General features: G+C 38.1%; 1 protein-coding gene across 1 annotated transcript in view; it reads right to left on the reverse strand.

The window, feature by feature from the left end:
- Nucleotides 1–18,558, reverse strand: part of ANKS1B (ankyrin repeat and sterile alpha motif domain containing 1B) — a 425,224-nt gene that overhangs the window by 210,659 nt on the left and 196,007 nt on the right. The window contains 2 exon segments of the mRNA XM_010561984.1: nt 5,611–5,683; nt 7,595–8,178. Of these exon segments, the coding sequence (XP_010560286.1) occupies nt 5,611–5,683; nt 7,595–8,178 (657 nt within the window).

An 18,558-nucleotide genomic window follows, 5' to 3' on the forward strand; every position in this document is an offset into this window, starting at 1 on the left:
CATGGTTCTTAACTTAAAGTTCTCTTCTCTCAGAATAGAAGCCATGTAGTTATATTTAGGGTGTATCTGACTGATGCTTGACTTGGATGTGAGAGGAGAGAAAATAATGTCTCTTGAATCTTCAACCTCTTTATCCACTGCCACAGAGCCTTATAAGAGCTTTTGATTTGCTTAGGATCATTCTTGGCAGTATCATTAGTATTCTTTATCACACACCAGTGATCGGTAGAATCCTTTGCAACCTGGCAAATTTGGAATCTTGTGAAGAAACACGCCAGCTAAGTGGTGCAGATGTCTCCACATCACCTTGAGCAGAAGGTCACTGGCCAGCACCATCTTTTATTTCCTCTTGGTAACAGAGGTTTTGTACTCTGTGGGCTAGTGTGGAGGGCGGGTGTTGTTGTTTTGGGGTTTTTTTTGGTTTGATTTGGTTTTTTTGGGGGGGGGGGGTTGTTGTTGGGTTTTTTTGGGGGTTTGGTTTTTTTTTTTAATCATTGAGATCAGTTCTTACTTGCTCCCTGGTCAGCACTCCTGCTGTGGATTTCAGCAATAAGCTATTCAGATGTTGAATGCCACATGTCCTCAGAGAACATTGGCAGCCATCTTCCTCTCTGTAGTTTCAAGTTTACTCCTCCAGTACCTGTGCTGCTACCAAACTCAAAGCTCTGCTTTAATTTTTTTGTTTCTAAATGAATGCTGCGGATGAAGTCCTCACAACCATACTCAGCCGGTTTTGATTCTCTCCTTTCACTGCTCCTCTAATTGCTTAAGAGATTCCCCTGGAGATCTAAAAGAAGTCTTTCCAGATTTCACCAGTAGGAAAATATAGGCCAAAGTTCCTGTAAATCCATTCAAGGATTTCATCACAAGATGTCATCATTGTCTAATTTTAAATATAGCTATTGAATTATCAGTGTATGATATATTTCCTCTCAAATATTTTTCACTGAGCATGAGATACTATGTAGTATAAAAAGCTCTTCATGCCTGGTAGATTAAGAATATTCGTGCTTGAATTTAATATATTTTTGTTTTTACTAACAGTTCATAAAAACACAGAAGTATTATATGAAGTACAAGACTAAGTAAATACTAAAATGAAGGATTCCATATCAAGCTACATTTGGTCTTCAGTATTAGCAGAAATTTTACTGTTTGCTAAAAAGTTATTAGGCAAGAAAAGTGAAGTTTTCTGAATATACTGCTCAATAATCTAGATTTTTTTTCAGTTCAACCCTAAGAGAAATCTCTTTGACTTGTACACTCTGAACATTAAATACATTATTTTTAATCTGTACTGGATAATCTTTTTTACACATATATTCAATTAAAACTAACAAAACTCATATTTATATATAAACTGACGAAGTATTTCAAAATTATATTACTTGATACCATACTACTTAATTTTTATTCCTAAGCAAAAGCCAGATCTTTACATTTGGCTGTGTTATGCTTGGCACAGAGCCAGGAAGGAGAAGGGAGAAGGTGAACAAGAAGTTCTGGGATGGAATTTAGGTCCTCAGTACTCCAACACTTGGACAGATAAAACCCTAAGTAAAACACATAGGGATTCAGACAATCCTAGCATCTCTAAGTAATTAGAGAGGGGCTATGTGAGGCACCTCTGAGGAACGCCGAGGCACCTGAGATGCTTCTTGCCAATAAACTATAGGAGCTTAAATAGAAGAAGCACACACACAAAAAGTTGATTTGCTGCAGAAAACTTCAAAGCAACCCCTTCACTGGGGCCAAGGACCTATCAAAAAATCTCTTAGGTTGCATTATCAGTAGAGAAAAACTTGTGTATTGCCTTGTGGTAGTTGGTAAGTGGTAATTAACACAAGCTAAAATCTTAACCTGTTGTTAAATATATAAATATCACTGCAACAAGTCTCTGCTTGATTGGTTACTCCAGTCTAATGGTGAGAAGTAAAGACTCCTTATTTTCTGCTAGATAACCCTATTATTTTGTTAATAGAACAATAAGAATATACTTGAAATATAACATGTTTGGTCTAATGCATTTGATATTGTAATAGCTCCTTTTGCTGCCTGATCTGTGACTGAACCTGGAAAAGGCATAAAAGAATGAAAAGTGGAAAACTTACATGTGAACCTGCATATACACCAGCTCTATAGCAGAAAGAAACATCTTTAGTCCAGTCTGTATGTACAGCAAAATTGATTTAATTGAAAGAAAAGTAGTTGTATTTTGATTAACAGTACATAGCTTGATTTCTTCATTAAGAGCAAAATCAGATTATTGTTCTAAACTAGCTAAAGACCATTAAGAATTGACATAAAAGTGTTGGTTTGCAGGAAGCTGCACAATGAACAGAAAAAAAGTTGGGACTCAGAGTCCCCTCTGGGAAAAGAAGAAGTGAAGAAAAGAGTGGATCTCCTGCCAACTGAAAGAGCTGAAGAACCAAATGCCACATTTGAATGCCAAGAAAAATAATGCATGCAGAAGCCACAAAATGGCTGATGACAAGAGTTTGAGATATTTTCTGATCTTAAAAGAAAAAAGTAGAAAAAGCAAAGCAGTGATCAGTCACAGGAAGGGAAAGAGTAGTGCTTATACATCACTAAGTTATGCAAATTTGCACACGGACACTTGCTTTTGTCTCCTTTTCAGAGCTCTTACTTGCTGTGCACCTTAATGGATGCCTGATGTTGCATTTGGTGCCTGTGTACTACTGCGGTGGGTTGTCCCTGCCTGGATGCACGTGCCCACCAAAGCTGCTCTGTCGCTCCCCCCCTCAGCTGGACAGGGGAGAGAAAATATAATGAAAGGCTCATAAGTCGAGATAAGGACAGGGAGAGATCACTCACCAATTACTGTCACGGGCAAAACAGACTTGGCCTGGGCAAATGAGTTTAATTTACTACCAATCAAATCAGAGTAGGAGAAGGAGAAATGAAACCAAACCTTAAAACACCTGCCCCCTACCCCTCCCTTCTTCCCTGGCTTAACGGCACTCCCGAATTCTCATGAGTCCTTCACACGGGCTGCAGTCCTTCAGGCACAGCCTGCTCCAGCGTGGGTCCCCCACGGGGTCATGAGTCCTGCCAGCAAACCTGCTCCAGCGTGGGCTCCTCTCTTCACGGGGCCACAGGGCATCTGCTCCCCCATGGACCTCCCCAGGCTGCCGGTGGAGATCTGCTCCCCCGTGGACCTCTCTGGACTGCAGGGGGACAGCCTGCCTCACCATGGTCTTCCTCACGGGCTGCAGGGGAATCTCTGCTCCGGCACCTGGAGCATCTCCTCCCCCTCCTTCTGCACTGAGCAGGGGGTCTGCAGAATTGTTTCTCTCACATATTCTCATTCTTCTCTCCTGGCTGCAGTTTCTGTTCCACAGCAGCTATTCCCCCTTCTTAACTATGCTCTCCCGAGGCACTACCACCACCGCTGATGGGCTTGGCCTTGGTCAGTGGCGGGTCTGACTTGGAGCCGGCTGGCATTGGCTCTATCAGACAGAGGGGAATCTTCTAGCAGCTTCTCACAGAGGCCATCCCTGTGCCCCTCCTGATACCAAAACCTTGCCATGCAAACCCATTCCACCCCTCGCCTCTGTGAATCACATATTTAAGAATTGTCATTAAAATCCACATTCATCACACAATCCTCACAAACTTCACTCACATCGCCAGAAAAAAGATTCCCACACCAAAATCAAAATGTCATTACAACACTGAATGAAAGTGGACAATTTACACACAATCCACCCCTTGTCCCTTCACCACATTACAACAATTGAAATTCCCCACAATCATCCTGATCTCTAACATTGTTCAGTCCATGTTTTGCCTGTTACCTCTCCCAATTACTCTCCTTATTTCGAATTCCTGGAGCCCTCCATTGGGCACCAAAAAGGACTTTGGGGGGTTGACCCTGGCTGGACACCAGATGCCCACCAAGCCGCTCTATCACTCCCTTCCTCAGCAGGATGGGGAGGGGAGAAAATGAGATGGGGAAAAAACCCCAACCCTCATAGGTCAAGATAAAGGCAGTTTAATAAAGCAAAAGCAAAGGCCACATGTGGAACCAAAGGAAAACAAAATATTTACCCTCTACTTCCCATCAGCAGGTGATGTGCAGCCACTTCCCGGGAAGTAGGGCTCCAGTGTATATAGCGGTTGCTCCAGAAGACAAATGTCATAATAACAAACGCCCCCCCACACACCTCCTTTCGCTTAGCTTTTATTGCTGAGCAGATGTCCTATGGTCTGGACTCTCCCTTTGGTCAGCTTGGGTCAGCTGTCCCGGCTGTGCCCCCTCCCAAAATCTTGCCCACCCCCAGCCTGCTGGTGAGGGGGAATGTTGGAAAAACAGCCTTGATGCTGCACGAGTAGCCAAAACGCTGGTGTGTTACCAACACCTTTCTAGCTACCACTACAGAGCACAGCACTAGGAGGGCTGCTGTGGGGAAAATTAACTCCATCTCAGCCAGACCCAGTACAACTACCATGATAAAAAATAGTAAGCAGCAAATCCTGAATTACTTATAATATCTTCAGAGATTATTAACTATCTCCTAACCTAGAGCTTCCCTATGAGTAATTCTCCTTTTCAACACTGCAAGTTTCAGAAAGAAAAAAGTAGCCTGCCAGGACAACATGCCTAGCACTTTTCATAATATTGCCCCTTACTCCTTTAGAAAAATATAATCGGAATCTGCTTTTTTGATCTGCAATTATATTTGTATTCACAGCAGTTATTTTCTCTTTTTCCTAGATTCCCTTCTCACTGTCCAGCTACTGTTAAAATAGCTGTGTCAACTCTAATTGGTAAGACACGGTTTTGTCCTGTACAGGTACAATGCTCCGTGAAATGGACGGTTGTTAAAATACTTTTCTTTTTATATTTTAAGCGATAAGGTACATAGTCTCCTGCCCAATACATAAACCCAAGTAACTGCATGCAATTGCTAGCAGGGATGTATCAGTACAGGTGAGTTGACACAGCTTTGCCTCAAGACCAAATTATTTGGACATACAACTCAGTTTTCCTTCCGTGTGTTAGGAAGAAGACATAGTAAAATACTTCCAAAATTCTTACTAGCACAGTTGCACAGGTTTATGCTGACAAACCAAGAGGCTAGTCATGACTTAGAGTTCTTAGAATTCACCATGGTAGGGGAGGTTTGCAAATTTTCCCATCATTGCTAACACCAGTCACTGGCTGTCAGCAACATTTTCAGCCTTGTGCCAAATATTTGCTTAAAGCAGCATTAGATAATATAATGCTTTAAAAAGTGTCAGTAGCTATTGGATATACTCAGGGTCCCATCATTCCAAACAAAAACTCAGCTAAAAAAGATTGAAAAATATCCCCCTAGTAGAAAGGCTTCAGTACAAAGACATTAATGGAATATTTTTTCTGGTAAGATTTCAAAACAACATTAATGACTCCAATATGCTATTTAAAGTAACAGCTCCAGGATACTGGGCCTAATGCATCTCTAACAGTAAACAACATTGATTCTGTTCATGGTTATTCAAATACCTACAAATTATTTCAACACAGTGGGTTAGTTAGCAATACTTTATCCACAGTTTCCCTATAGACATTTAAGTCAAAATTAAACAACAGTTGTTTTTCCTTACTTGTAGTGTGATCATTCATCTCCCCCAGTCCAGTATTAATTCCAGCATCTATTGAACTCATGATTTTATCAATCTACAAAAGAGAGAACAGTGAAATTGATGGCCCCATCTTTGTTACTTTATTTTAGTTTTGCATGCATAAATTTATGGCATTATTACTCTCATTAGGAAAACAACAATCAAAACTGCAAAGTGCAGAAATCAAAAGGTAGACAATTAATTTCTCCACTGATTTTTATTTTGCAACATTTCTATGCTAGTAAAAACTAAAGCTTGAGACTAGTATTTCTTTTTCTACAGTACAGTTCCTTTCATACTGACAACTCTGGTCATCTAGGTATAACCACTAGAGGTCCATTTAAGCAGTAATAGTAACACATAAGAATATTGCTTTGTGTGTTTTAAAGTACTAAAGCAATTGTTCAATTAAGATTTCCTGAGAATTTCCTAGCTCCCTTTTTTCCATCTGCCCCAGGGCCAGCAAATAGGTATGAAACATAGTTGTGTCCCCACATACCGAAGAATGGTATTGTTTGTGAAACAGCACTACGTTGATCCCCAAACTCATTTGCACATTGCTAAATTACATTGAACTTACTTTGTCAACACTATTATACCTATTTTATTTGCCAAAAGAACAGGACAAAACAAAAAGTGAATCGAAAGGCTGGTGTTGTCTAAGGATGCAAACACAGAGAACCAGGTTTTACTGAGCTTAATATTAGGACTATTAGGAAAACTGTCTCCTTTTTAAAAACTATGTATTAGTCACTGGTGACAGAAGAAAATCTGGGAATTATGTCAGCATCTGCAGATTTAAAATTCATAACTTTTTTTTTTAAAATAAACTACATTTTTCTTACTCTTAAGAACAATCAAACCTTGATGTCCCCCTAAAAAGGCAAACTTGGACCTGACTGGTATCAATATTTCATAACAATATATCCAAGTTATTGAGATCAAAACCTGATCTTAAGCATCTTTCCACTGAGAAAGTATCTCCTTTACAACAACAACTACCTTCGGATGCCCTATCAAACCCAACATTTAGATAAGCTGGAAACCATTTTCTACAAAAATAACCAATCACACAAACAAGCTCTGGGCTCTTTCTGAAAAAAAGTAGCACTCGAGATATATACATTTCCCCATAGCAGTTGTTTTAAAGGGAAATTCTTGCTTCTCTGTAATAGCAGAAAAGATCTAAACACTTCCCACTCTTAATTTACCTCAGTAAGATGGGAACTTTTGTATCTATGAAGAATCATTTACATTTTTTAAATTTAGCACAGGAGAAAAATAAATTAAAAATAAGGTGTCTAAAAATTATTTTAAATCTAGTTCTAAAACTAAAATAAAGTCTCTTGTATGAGCAAGCATGTATACTACAAACTCAGTGTGGACATTTCTTTTAATAGTCCCAAATTCATCGTAGCTATAAGTGTATTCCTACTTCACACACGAGTCAGGTATATGCCAAGCATTCTGTACACAGGCTACATACCAGTTAGAGGATATTTGTTAGATAGGGAGGGTTTGTAGAATGCATAATCAACCTAAAAATCTTAGACTCTCCATTCCTGCCCTTTTATCTCTTGCTGGCAGGCATCGCCAAAGTGGGAAATAATTAGCAAATATGTAAATAATGGGCATAGCTACTATGAATTTTACCAATTTTATTAGTGTCAGTGGCTAGGGCTTCAGTAGAAAATAATTTCAATGTCACAACAAATTGTAGAATTACTTCTGGTTAACTTCATTCACTATGGAAACAATAGACTTCATTAAGTGTGCAGCATTTTGAACAGAAATGCATGGCATTTTGTGCCAGCTGTCAAACTACCATGCATTACACTATGACATATTCTCTGAGGATTTGCAGTGTGGAAGATTCACTTTTTATTTTATGTCTGAAACTGAAAACAATAACAGCATTTTCACAACACCATATGTTTGCTTGTACTTAAAAATGAACAAAACTTACTTCTTCCCATTCTGATGTAAAGGAAGGTGTTCTCTCTGAATTCCCTTTGGAGCACTGTTGGTTTGGTGTGGGTTCACTCCAGTTGCTTCTTGCTTTTTTGTCATTTGGTGGATGGGTGATAAGATTAGAATCAGATTTCGAAACATTTTTGCACAAGTGCATTTCAAGCAACGTCTTTGGTAACGACCGTATTCTCCCAAGCGTGCAGGCTCGCTCCACAAATCCCCCAGCGGTAATAACCCACTGTTCACTTATCCTTGCTGATGTGCCAACCAGCGTATGATTTTCGACTGGTTTAGTTTTAGTATGAAATATGGTTCTGTTTACAACTGGTGGTTTTTTTTTCTTAACAGGAGGATCAGCGTTGCTTTCTTTCTGTAGCTGTATCTGCTGCGCTGTGCCTTTGCTCAAAACGCTTTTCTCCAGCGGACCACTGCACCGGTTCGCTTTGCTGTACAGCTGGAGTGGATTTTCAGGTGGGTCACACACAGGTGACGATCCATGAAGTAAACCTGCAAACTGTTCAGCGGGGTGTCCTTCAGGAAGCTCACTTTCGGTGGACGTTTCTTCCTGGCAAAGACACTCTGAAACGAGAGAGTACCTTGTAAAAAAACAGGGCGATAAAATACCACAAACAGCAAAACCCTTACTCTCCGCAAAATGACTTTGGTATGCTGCTTGGTTCTTTCTTCTGTACAGAAACAAAAGACACTTACGCCATGAATTGATTTATTAGTCTCTTAAAAAACAATTCTGTCCCTAAACTTGACTATTTTATCCTGACTGGTTGAAAAACAGCCGAAAACACTCAGTGCTACACATAAATTCCAGGAAAAAACAAATCTATAAAATAAAATAGGTCATTGCTATTCCATCAACTTGATGGTGTCTCTTAATTTGTTATTGAGTTGAAATGTGTACAAATTACACAGTTTACTATGATGAATTAGCAAGTTAGTTCATAGGTAGTAAAACACATTAAGAACCAGTATTGTCAGGAGTATTGTTAGTAACTTTTCTTTTTATAGTCATTATAATAATAGTGAATTTACACTATGATGCTTTTTTACTGACAGTCTCTAAAGGCTAGATCTGAGCATTGTTTTTATTTCTGGGAACTTTTGAGAATAGATTCAGAGTAACCACTAAAAAAAATGAATAGGAAATCAAGACTTTTTGAAACAAGTTTTATATGCAATTTAACACACACAAAAAAGGAATCTACAGAAAAAAATGCACTTTTTGGCACAGTTCAGAGTGGATTATTAAAAATTTATAGCTCTTTTTATGTCTGTGGCTGTAAGGACTAGAAGGAAAAAAAAAAAAAAAAAAGATACTTTTTCTACCTGTGCTGCCTCATTTAAAGTGGTGGTGTGTGTAGCAGAACTCTATCCACACAGCATTAAGTTAGCATATTCTACTCAGAATAACTGTTTCCACTAACAGTCACATCTCTATAACTACTTCATTAAAGATAATTACATTCATCTCATTCCTGCTAGAAATTTTATGTTCATATGCATACTGTAACTGTAGGACTGTATGTACAGCACTAGCTACCAGAAGGAATCAAACATAGCATCACGTCATAATTTGCAAAGAAACCGAGCAGTTTCCTCCTATTTGCTGAAATATCTGCTTGTAAAAAACCCCACAAATCTCAAAATATCACTTCTAAAAGGAGGCGGTATTTGATAATATGAATGATAGAAGAAGGATTTTGGTGTGTACTTCAAAACACCATCAGCTTTTTTACTAGTCAGCAGCTTAAAAATGTAAAATTACATGTTTTTCTTATTTGTTAAAGTATCACGATAAAATTCTAATCAAGATTAGGAGTGCAACCTAGAAAATCTACTTTTCTTCTTTGGGAAACAACTGACTAGAATATACACTTAAGACATTTTGCAACTAAAAAGATGTGGGGTGTTATGGCAAAAGGTTGAATGTGGGACGTGACAGAGCTTAAATAATCAATAACACCAGAAAAGTGCGTCTGGGGGAAAAAAGCAGGGGAAGAGGAGGACACAGGACATTTTCACTTTCTTTGATTTCTGAAAGCTGCTGAATTAACTGTATGTCTGCAAATTTGAAGGTGAATTTAAAATGAAAAATAAATGATGCAAACAATGATTGACTCTGGTGTTTTTCTCTTGCATGAAAAACTCAGTAGCTGGGATTCCACACCAGATTATGACATCTCATTTTACATATCTAAGAAGTATGTAAACTCCCACCATAGTCAGAGATCAGACTGATAAAGTCAGTGGATCCCAGAGAGTGCCGCTGCTCACTGGATGTTGTGGCTGGTCAGGTGAAATCAGTCCCTGCACTCCGCTGGCTGTATTGACTAGTCTGCCAATGACTGCAAGGGGAGACAGCATCCAGTTTGTGTTCAGATACCTACATTTAGATGTCTTAATCACGAACTGAATCCTATTCTGCTGTTCCAGAGATGTGTTTGACAGCTATCTATTGAACTCATCTAAGAGAGAAATGTTTTTGTCAGGACAAAGTAAGAAAGAAGAATAAATCAGGAAAAAGAAAAGCTTAGACACCTGGATTGCAAGGATTTCACTAATATCTACATTATCTTCACTAATGTCTTTGCTACATCTACACTACTAAATAAAACCAGCCAACAACTATTGGGATCTAAGGGAATTACTAGGCTCACATCCTTTAAGCTAAACTCTCCTACTTCTCAAGACAGAGCTGGCCCATCCAAACAATTACCGGGAACGGTCTCTGGCCTCAGCTAAAACTTGTGCTGTGTCTGGGTGCTGCCTGGGAGGGTACCATTCAGTACTGGCCAGACCTTGCCAAAACCCACACACCAGTTTAACAGTACAGACTGCCAAGCACCAGTGTTGTCTCATGCCCTGATTTGTTCAGTTTAGTACTGTAAACAAAAGACATTTCTGAGAACTCCCATTCCTCTGTGGTCACTAAATAGATGTAGTGACCACTAGAAAGTGTGTGTGTGTGTGCGCGCGCATGTCTCACTTTCTAGCAGCAATGCAGTGACAACACATCAAAACATTACTTTTGGTTATTGTTAGTTGAAGTGGCAGCAGTTTGCAATGTATTCAGAGACTCTAAGTATATTGTATGAACATTTTCAGCTTGATCTTTCAGTACAGTTATTGTATTGTGCATATATAAGTATATATATTCTACTGTAGATACAACTTTCTTCTTTAAAATACCTACGCAAACACTTTAAGGAATCCAGGAAAGATGAAAACAAAGGTTGCCTGTGCAACCTTTAGTCTTCTTATGTGTTAGCAGCACTGTATTTCACTTTTTATATGATCATCTACTATTTTTCAAAAAAACACTGCCTGTTTCATTTAGTGTTCAGAATGAAGTTTGCTCAGTGAAGGAGAAGCTCTTCAACATTTTATATTCTCCTTGTTCAAAAAAAGTGGTCCTATTACCTATTTACTGCACAGCATTCAAATTCTTCTTTGAATATCAAGTTATTCAGCAGTTCCTCAGATTTTTTTATGATGCCCTTTATCTAAGGGGTTCACAAATATGAACACACATATCTAGGGTGAGGCTGTAATGTGATAACATCCTAATTGGATAAATGGGAGATAAGGCACAAGTAGATAATGCTGAAAATGTCCAAAAATTTTGGGCATCCAATTTGAAATTCTTTAAGATTTGCTTTGTTCAAAGTACTTAATATTGTATAACACAGAATATTTTCAAAGCACAGTTGTTATTGACTTCAGTAGTTCTATAGGTCAGACCTCTAATGTCTCAAATTCAGCATTCGAAAAAACATGGAACCCTGTTAATGACTACTTGGATAAAGTTTGGTCTGTCTTGATCAGCATAACAAAAGCTCTGGCAGAGATAGAGCATTGTCTGTGCGGTGTTCAGCTGCCTCAGCTGTCAGCTCTTTTCTTTGATACCTTTTGCTATAACCAAGATCTTTGTTAATTATACGACAAAGGAAGCACAGATCTCATAGCTATGCCTTCTTCACCCCACGATTTTGAGCAATGCGAACCACATGTATATTGGGCAATGAAGACGACTGGGGTTGTCAGGAAAGAAAACGTATGTGGTCATGATAAAAGTTAAGAAGCAAGTGCATGCTGCACTGCAGCCCTACAACAGGTTATCCAGAGAGGCGGCACCTCCATCCTCGGAGGTTTTAAGACCTGTCTAGGAAAAGTCAGGTCTGCTCTGCTGATGACAGTCCTGCTCCAAACAGGAAGATGGACTAGATGACCTCCAGACCTCTCTTCCAACCATCACTTCCATGATCCAATTATAATTCTGAATTTTTTGACTTCAATTGATAACTGTTCAGTCTAATGCTCTTTTAATACAGATTTGTATTATTATTTCAGTTTCCTAATGCAGTTAATGCTCAATACTTTTACGTTCAGAGAATAATGAGAGTACAGAGACGGACTATACCACTGCTCTGAATAGTATAGTAGCCTACCACTCACTGTACTGTTCTAAAGAAATCATAGAAGGAAAAAAATAATCCATGCAATAGGTAGTCATAAAATAATTTGCCAGAGTACGCTTTTCTTTCTTATTCCAAGTCAGTATTGTTGACCTAAGACCTCAAGCATGAGATATTACATAATCTCTTCAAAATGCACTATATCTAAAACTGCAACTACATGTCTTCATTGCTCAGGTGAACATCCAAGATCTCGGTCTCAAGAACTTAAAGTATGAAAAACTCTAAACAGGATAATATAACACTTCTTCTGTATCCTTGCTAAAATAGGCAACTTTAAAAAAAAAAGAAAAAGAAAAAGAAAAAAAAAATCCTTCCTTAGCTTTTAATAATTACCCATATCTGAGATTGGTGTCTTTTTATTGTTGCATATTTCTGCTATAAATTTTAAGACAATTGATACTGAAATCAATATTTCTTCTGAGGCTTATTAGTTATGCACAAAATGTAATATTTTATGTATTATTTTCTGTCTGGTTTTAAACATATCTAAATTATTCTTCTTCTTTGAATACTGCTGTGCATTGAAAAAAATCCTTTCATTAAGTTGTCTATACTGATGATCAATGTCCTGTGCCGTTAGAATTAATCTAATATCTACTGCTATATCTGAGAAATTCAGGCTCTCCATTCCTATTGTGTCCTATCCCCTAACTTTATCATATGCTTTTGAACCTTTTCATTAGATGCTTTATTTTTATTTGTTTCAACCAACGTAACTGGCACTAAGAAACAATATGATATGCAATTACAGTGCATAGGTCTATGCTCAGTGAACAGTAAGTTAATGATAGCAGTTCTGCTTTCTCATGGGCTTTTGAGTAAGTCTGAGAACAGACTTTAACAAAGAGCATGGGGATACCAGGGAGAGCGAATAGGTGGAGAAGTTCAAGGTCTTGGATTGAATCCCAATGGAGAGAAGTTTTCTTTTTAAGATAAAGTATTTTTTCTTCTTTTTGCAAGAACATTAATTTTTATAATGTTAAGAAAAAGTCAACAGAAAGAGATCTTGCTTCCTCACCAGATACTGCTTGTCTTACCACCTTAAATTTTCACTTGTAAATAGTATTCTAAATACCAGAACATAAACAGATGACATTTTTACAGACCTTTAATATTATTACAAGTGCATGTAGAGCTTACCCATCTGAGTGGATCCCTTCTGAAAATCACCGTGATACTGCCAGATCTGTGTTGCATGGAAAACATTTACATTTGGAACTACAAATAAATTCAGTTCTGCCATAATCTCAAAGCCACAGATACATATTTCTATTATCACCAGTTTATATACAACCAAACTGGCATTTAGGCAGTGGGTTTCAATTCAATCAGCTATTTATTTACACACTGGTGCACCCCAGCACCGTTGCTTGTGGTACATATATAGAACTCTGTGGAATACAATTTCTCACTTTCAGTATTCGAGAGTTATAATTTACAGATGCTTCATTAAACTCACATATCTATTTTCTGAATCTGACTCCAAGACTGCAGAGCACATGAAGAAAACCAGGAGCATACTAAATACTGTGAATTTTGCATTCATGTAAAGTTGGAAATCAGCTTATTCACATTTGTATCTCAAGAGATTCCATGTTCAAAACTAAAGTACATTCAGGAGAATAACAGTTGTTAATAATAGTAATGAAAAGAGCTGTAATAGATAAATTATAATGACAGAGTTACATCTTTAACAGGCATTGCTGTTGCCATGGCACAACTTTCTAATGTAAAATAAAAAATCCACTAGAAATTTGTTCTATAGCTATGGTAACAACTGTATCGTGACACCTGCACTATTAATCTATTCAAGTTCTGTTATCACTTGATGCAGAAAGACATTTTTAGCAGCACACTCTGCACATGTGTAACATCTTCCCCAAAATGTATTCTCAACTCCCTTTTCCACACACTCAGTTGGCTGATTAACAGTCACAGCTGAGTGATATTTGGAGAGTACCCTCTCATAGAAGGGTGGTAAGCGAAGAAATCATCTTATTTGCATGATAAAGATTGCTTTGGACACACTAGAATACCTCCAGTAGTGATGATACTGGTTGTATTCCCAAAATGATATAAAATGGGATTATCAGCAAGAAAAGGTATAAGACAGAAAAATCATAGTGTATAAAAACTGAAGTAGCAATATTCAGGAAGGCATTATTTCACACAGAAAACAACATGGTGCTCTGACCAAGCTCCAGCTCTTTGATGGCAGTATGTTGGCTGCAGACATCTTTGCTGAGGCAGCGCAATGTTTTCTCCCTCTAGTAAATGTTATAGCAAGGTACCATGGACCTGCGTGGGAGATATAACAACACAATTACTAAGCAATTAATGAAGGATGTGCGTTTCTACTGCCACCAGCAACAACAGAAAAAGAGCAACAGTGTCCAGCCAGACTGCTGTGTCTCCTTCTGCTTCCTCCTAAATCTAAAGGAGCCACCAGGAGGTGGTTTGCAAGGCTGGTGTTGGCAGTCTCCAGGCTCCGTGCCCAGGTTCCAACATTACCAGCTTCAAAAAGCCGTACAGCCCCTTAGAAATCACAGTAAAAGTCTCTGCGGATCATGTGTTTGCTCTTACGAGCTTCACAACTCCCAACTCCATCACTTAACATCCCAGGCTGCGCTTGGCTGGGTACTGAAGGATTTTACTGCCTCACTATCGCTGCCTTCTTGGTAGTTTCACTCTCCACATTCTACACATCTGTTTCACAATGACCCATCAGGATCTGCAATAGATGAGAAAGATTTTGGGGAAAAGACAGTTCCGTATGGAGCTTTCTGAACATTGCTTGCCAGCCTCTAATGAAGAAAATAAAGCTTTCAGTGAGGAAGGATATTAGTTGGTAATTACTGTTAACCCTAACCACATTATAATATCCAAATATAGGTCTTGCCCAAAATTTCAGCAATAGCAGTGTAATCTGGTGCAAATAGAGATAATTTTAACTCTTATAGAGATGTATGGACTCTCCTGTACATTTTCAGAAATTTGTTTTGATACTTGCAGAGTATTTGAGGGGGACATAAATGTAATTTTTATGTAGATCACATACAGGGTTAATCTTTAACTGCAAATTTCAACACAGACAAAAACATAGAGCTGCAGCTGCCACCTCCATAATGTCGTTTCCATGAGAATTTCTTTCTCTATGACTATATAAGGCATGCTTCCTAGACATCTTAATGACAGACAGCCTCCCATGAACCATCACATTTTACAGCACAAGAATCTGCCTTGTACCTACTCGTCAGAATAAGAATCCTTCAGAGAACTAACATGTTAACATGTTTATGGACTAAAAATTTCAGGCAGATAAAATAATGTTCAACATGCCTCAGGTGAAACACTGGACTAATTCAACACCCACGTTCAAGCTAAAATTCTACTAGAATATTTCAACTCCACCATGCAGCAAAAAATTTTAAAAAGCCAGTATTCCTTTGTAACACTCAAGCAATCTTTCATAAGAAATTCTGAGAAATGAATGGAAACTGATGCAAAATGTAATTTTGCAGAAAGATCACATATAATTGCATTGAGAAATTCTGTGGTAATCTCTTCTTGCAGGAGAAAGCTAGCAGTTGAGTGGGTTGTGGCTGTGCTCAGAGAGTACATGTTAATTTGACAATGTAGTACAGCAGGGAAGAGTAATATAAGAGGAAAATTTGGTGACACTTAATAACCAAAATCAGTGCAAAGCAATATGAATGTGACAGATGAGCTCCTGAAACCATACCCTTTTGTTGAAGACTCTAATGAAACTTCGTTAATTGTTCCACTCCTGATATTTCACATATCAAATGCAAAGAAGGAATGACAAAGTCCTCCACCAACTGGGAACAAAACTTACTAATTGTCAAGGCGAAAGAGACTAGAAAAATAATGGATGATTTTTAGAATGCTGTTTCTAAAAGGAGATGTTGCTCAACAATTTCAACACTTCTGTTTGGAAGGAAGGATTTGCCTAAGTAATGATTCAGTTCCCCCAAGCATGAGACAAAAGCAGAAAGTGTACAAAATATATGTTCTGGCATTTGCACTGATCATACATTTCTGTCTTTCCTAACCTTGGTAAAGAACATATTTCTGATCTGAGCAGTATTTTTAAGATATTTAAGATGTGATACAAAGTAGTTTGCCTCTCCTCTCCTCATTCCACATACAAGCTCATCTATGCTCTGTTTCACCTTATAATTATGTTTCAAAGCCAGCAAGAATGGAATCAGTGCTTTCATAAGAAATAACGTAAAATAAAGCGCATACCCCCCCCCCCCCCCCCCAAATGACCTCATTTAATTTTTGCAAAATTTCTTCTTCGGTAGTAGAAACAAAGCTGTAAGGATAGAAAGTGTATAAATATTTAAAATTTCTAGAAAATACCTATGGCTGTAGAATCACAGTCCAGATGTAGATATATGCAGTCATGGAAGATTACGTCCAGAACTGCAAAGTTTTTCAACTCTGTGGAACATTTACTGAAATTTTATATAACTACTTACATGTAACTGTTTTGAAATTAATCACTAAAAATCATAGTCTTTTATCAAGATTGCAACTAGGAAAGCTCAAAAATTTCATGGAATAATTCAGATTTATGAACTGTAATATGTAACAGCTTAAAGTGATAGCATATTTAAAGAGGGACTGTATATCTAAGAGGGCAGGGATAGAGGAGAGTTGACAAAGTAGTACAGATTTCCTAAAAGCTTTGTACAGCTGTGACTGCTATTCAGACAGGCTACTATGAAGTGGACACTTGTACGAATGCAGAGAAATAATTAGGGGATCACCATCATCTAATTTTTTTATTCTTCTGTAGAAGAATCCCTTCAAAATCTTTGTAGAACGAACCAACAGTTAGAAGACTTACGTTTGAAACAATTTGGTAAACTCAGCTATCTCCCTCAAAGATCAGGGGAGCTGAGAATGGAAATGACAAAGATGGCAATTTTTTTTCATTGGATAAATCACAATCTTTGGACCTCCTTGGACCCATCATTTTATTCCTAATCCAGTGGATCACTAGGACCTTCCTCTAGTGGCAGGTCCACAGGAGATACCCGGACAGGTCAGGAATTCGATGGTTCTTCCCATTTACGGTGTGGTTCCTGACTGGAAGGTTTGTAGGAGTAAGGTGAAAGAACATGCTACATTTCTCTCAGCTGTTCTCACCGAAAACTTAGAAGTGTTGCTTTTTCCTTTCACATAACAACAAATTTCCAAACCTCAGTATTTTTCATAATAGAAGTATCTCCCAGACAATGATTTCAAACAATTCCTCAGTATTGGATGGCAGAGTCAAAACCTTCACATTTCTCCTTTGAGCTTTTAGGATATCTCTTTCTGTTGTTTCTGTTTTGGAAAGGGACTCACTCACAGTGAGTCAGGTGTATATTAATTTTGATGAGAGTGGCCTGCTTCAAACTGTCCCTTCTGGAATACTTGTTTTCAGTCAATACAGAAAAAAGGTCTGAGCTCTTGGACTCAGCTTCCCCGCACACACTCCTTTCTTCCCTCTCTTACCCCCAAAGAAAACAGTAGTAATTAAAACTGACAGAGTGGCTAAGTCCATCAGTCAGACATACAAACACAGCAGGAAAGAACAGGCCTCCTGTTTTCTCACGCGCATCGATCTGTAACTTGGGTGCTAAGTTGTCTCTTACTTCCATAGATTAACACATTCGTACTGTGTTTAAGCCTCAACACATCTTCCTGCAGAGTATTGCTAAAACGTGGCCCCTGCCTGCCCAGCTAACAATTGCTGCCCAAACCATTGTCTTGTATCTATTAAACTTCAGGCCGGCTGCTCTTGACCATTCAAGAACTCTTCAACAAAGTCACCTTCTTGGTCCATTGCAGTGAGCATGTTACATGTTTTGGCTCTCACTGTTAATTTTAAGGCAAGTTGTGGCATACAAATTCTTTCTTAATAAATCTTCAAAGTCATGAAATAATTGATTCCTGTCTTTCATGTGCTAGCAATGCTCCATTATTACTGTTTTGCTATTTTTACTTCTGCTGAGAAGTCATGTAGCAGAATTTAATTGTTCCGGTATTTCATGATTCAAAGGGATTGTAAAACAACTGTATATTTCAACTAAATTGACAGCTGTAGAAAAATTAACATTGGTATACATTATGTTGCTAAAAAAGACAACTCCTTGCATTGCCTGAAGCCCACTGTTGCTGTTACACAGGTTGGTGGAGGTTCAGGGTCAACTTGCTTTGAAATAACATTGATTCTTCCAGTGTTTTCTTTGATGAAGTTCTGCTCCGGCAAGTTGTCTAACATACCAAACACACTCAGGAGAACTGAGTATGCAGAAGTAGTTCATTAAGTCAATCATAATTAACAAATAATTGCAGAAACAATATTATGATTGTTTTAATTAGCATATTCTTCATTTGGAATAAACTGGAAATCAAATGATCACAGTCTCCTGAGAAATTTTCACAAGTC

Source organism: Haliaeetus leucocephalus, unplaced genomic scaffold, assembly GCF_000737465.1.
Source record: "Haliaeetus leucocephalus isolate CR32 unplaced genomic scaffold, Haliaeetus_leucocephalus-4.0 Scaffold151, whole genome shotgun sequence".
In the NCBI taxonomy this organism is placed as follows: Eukaryota; Metazoa; Chordata; class Aves; order Accipitriformes; family Accipitridae; genus Haliaeetus; species Haliaeetus leucocephalus.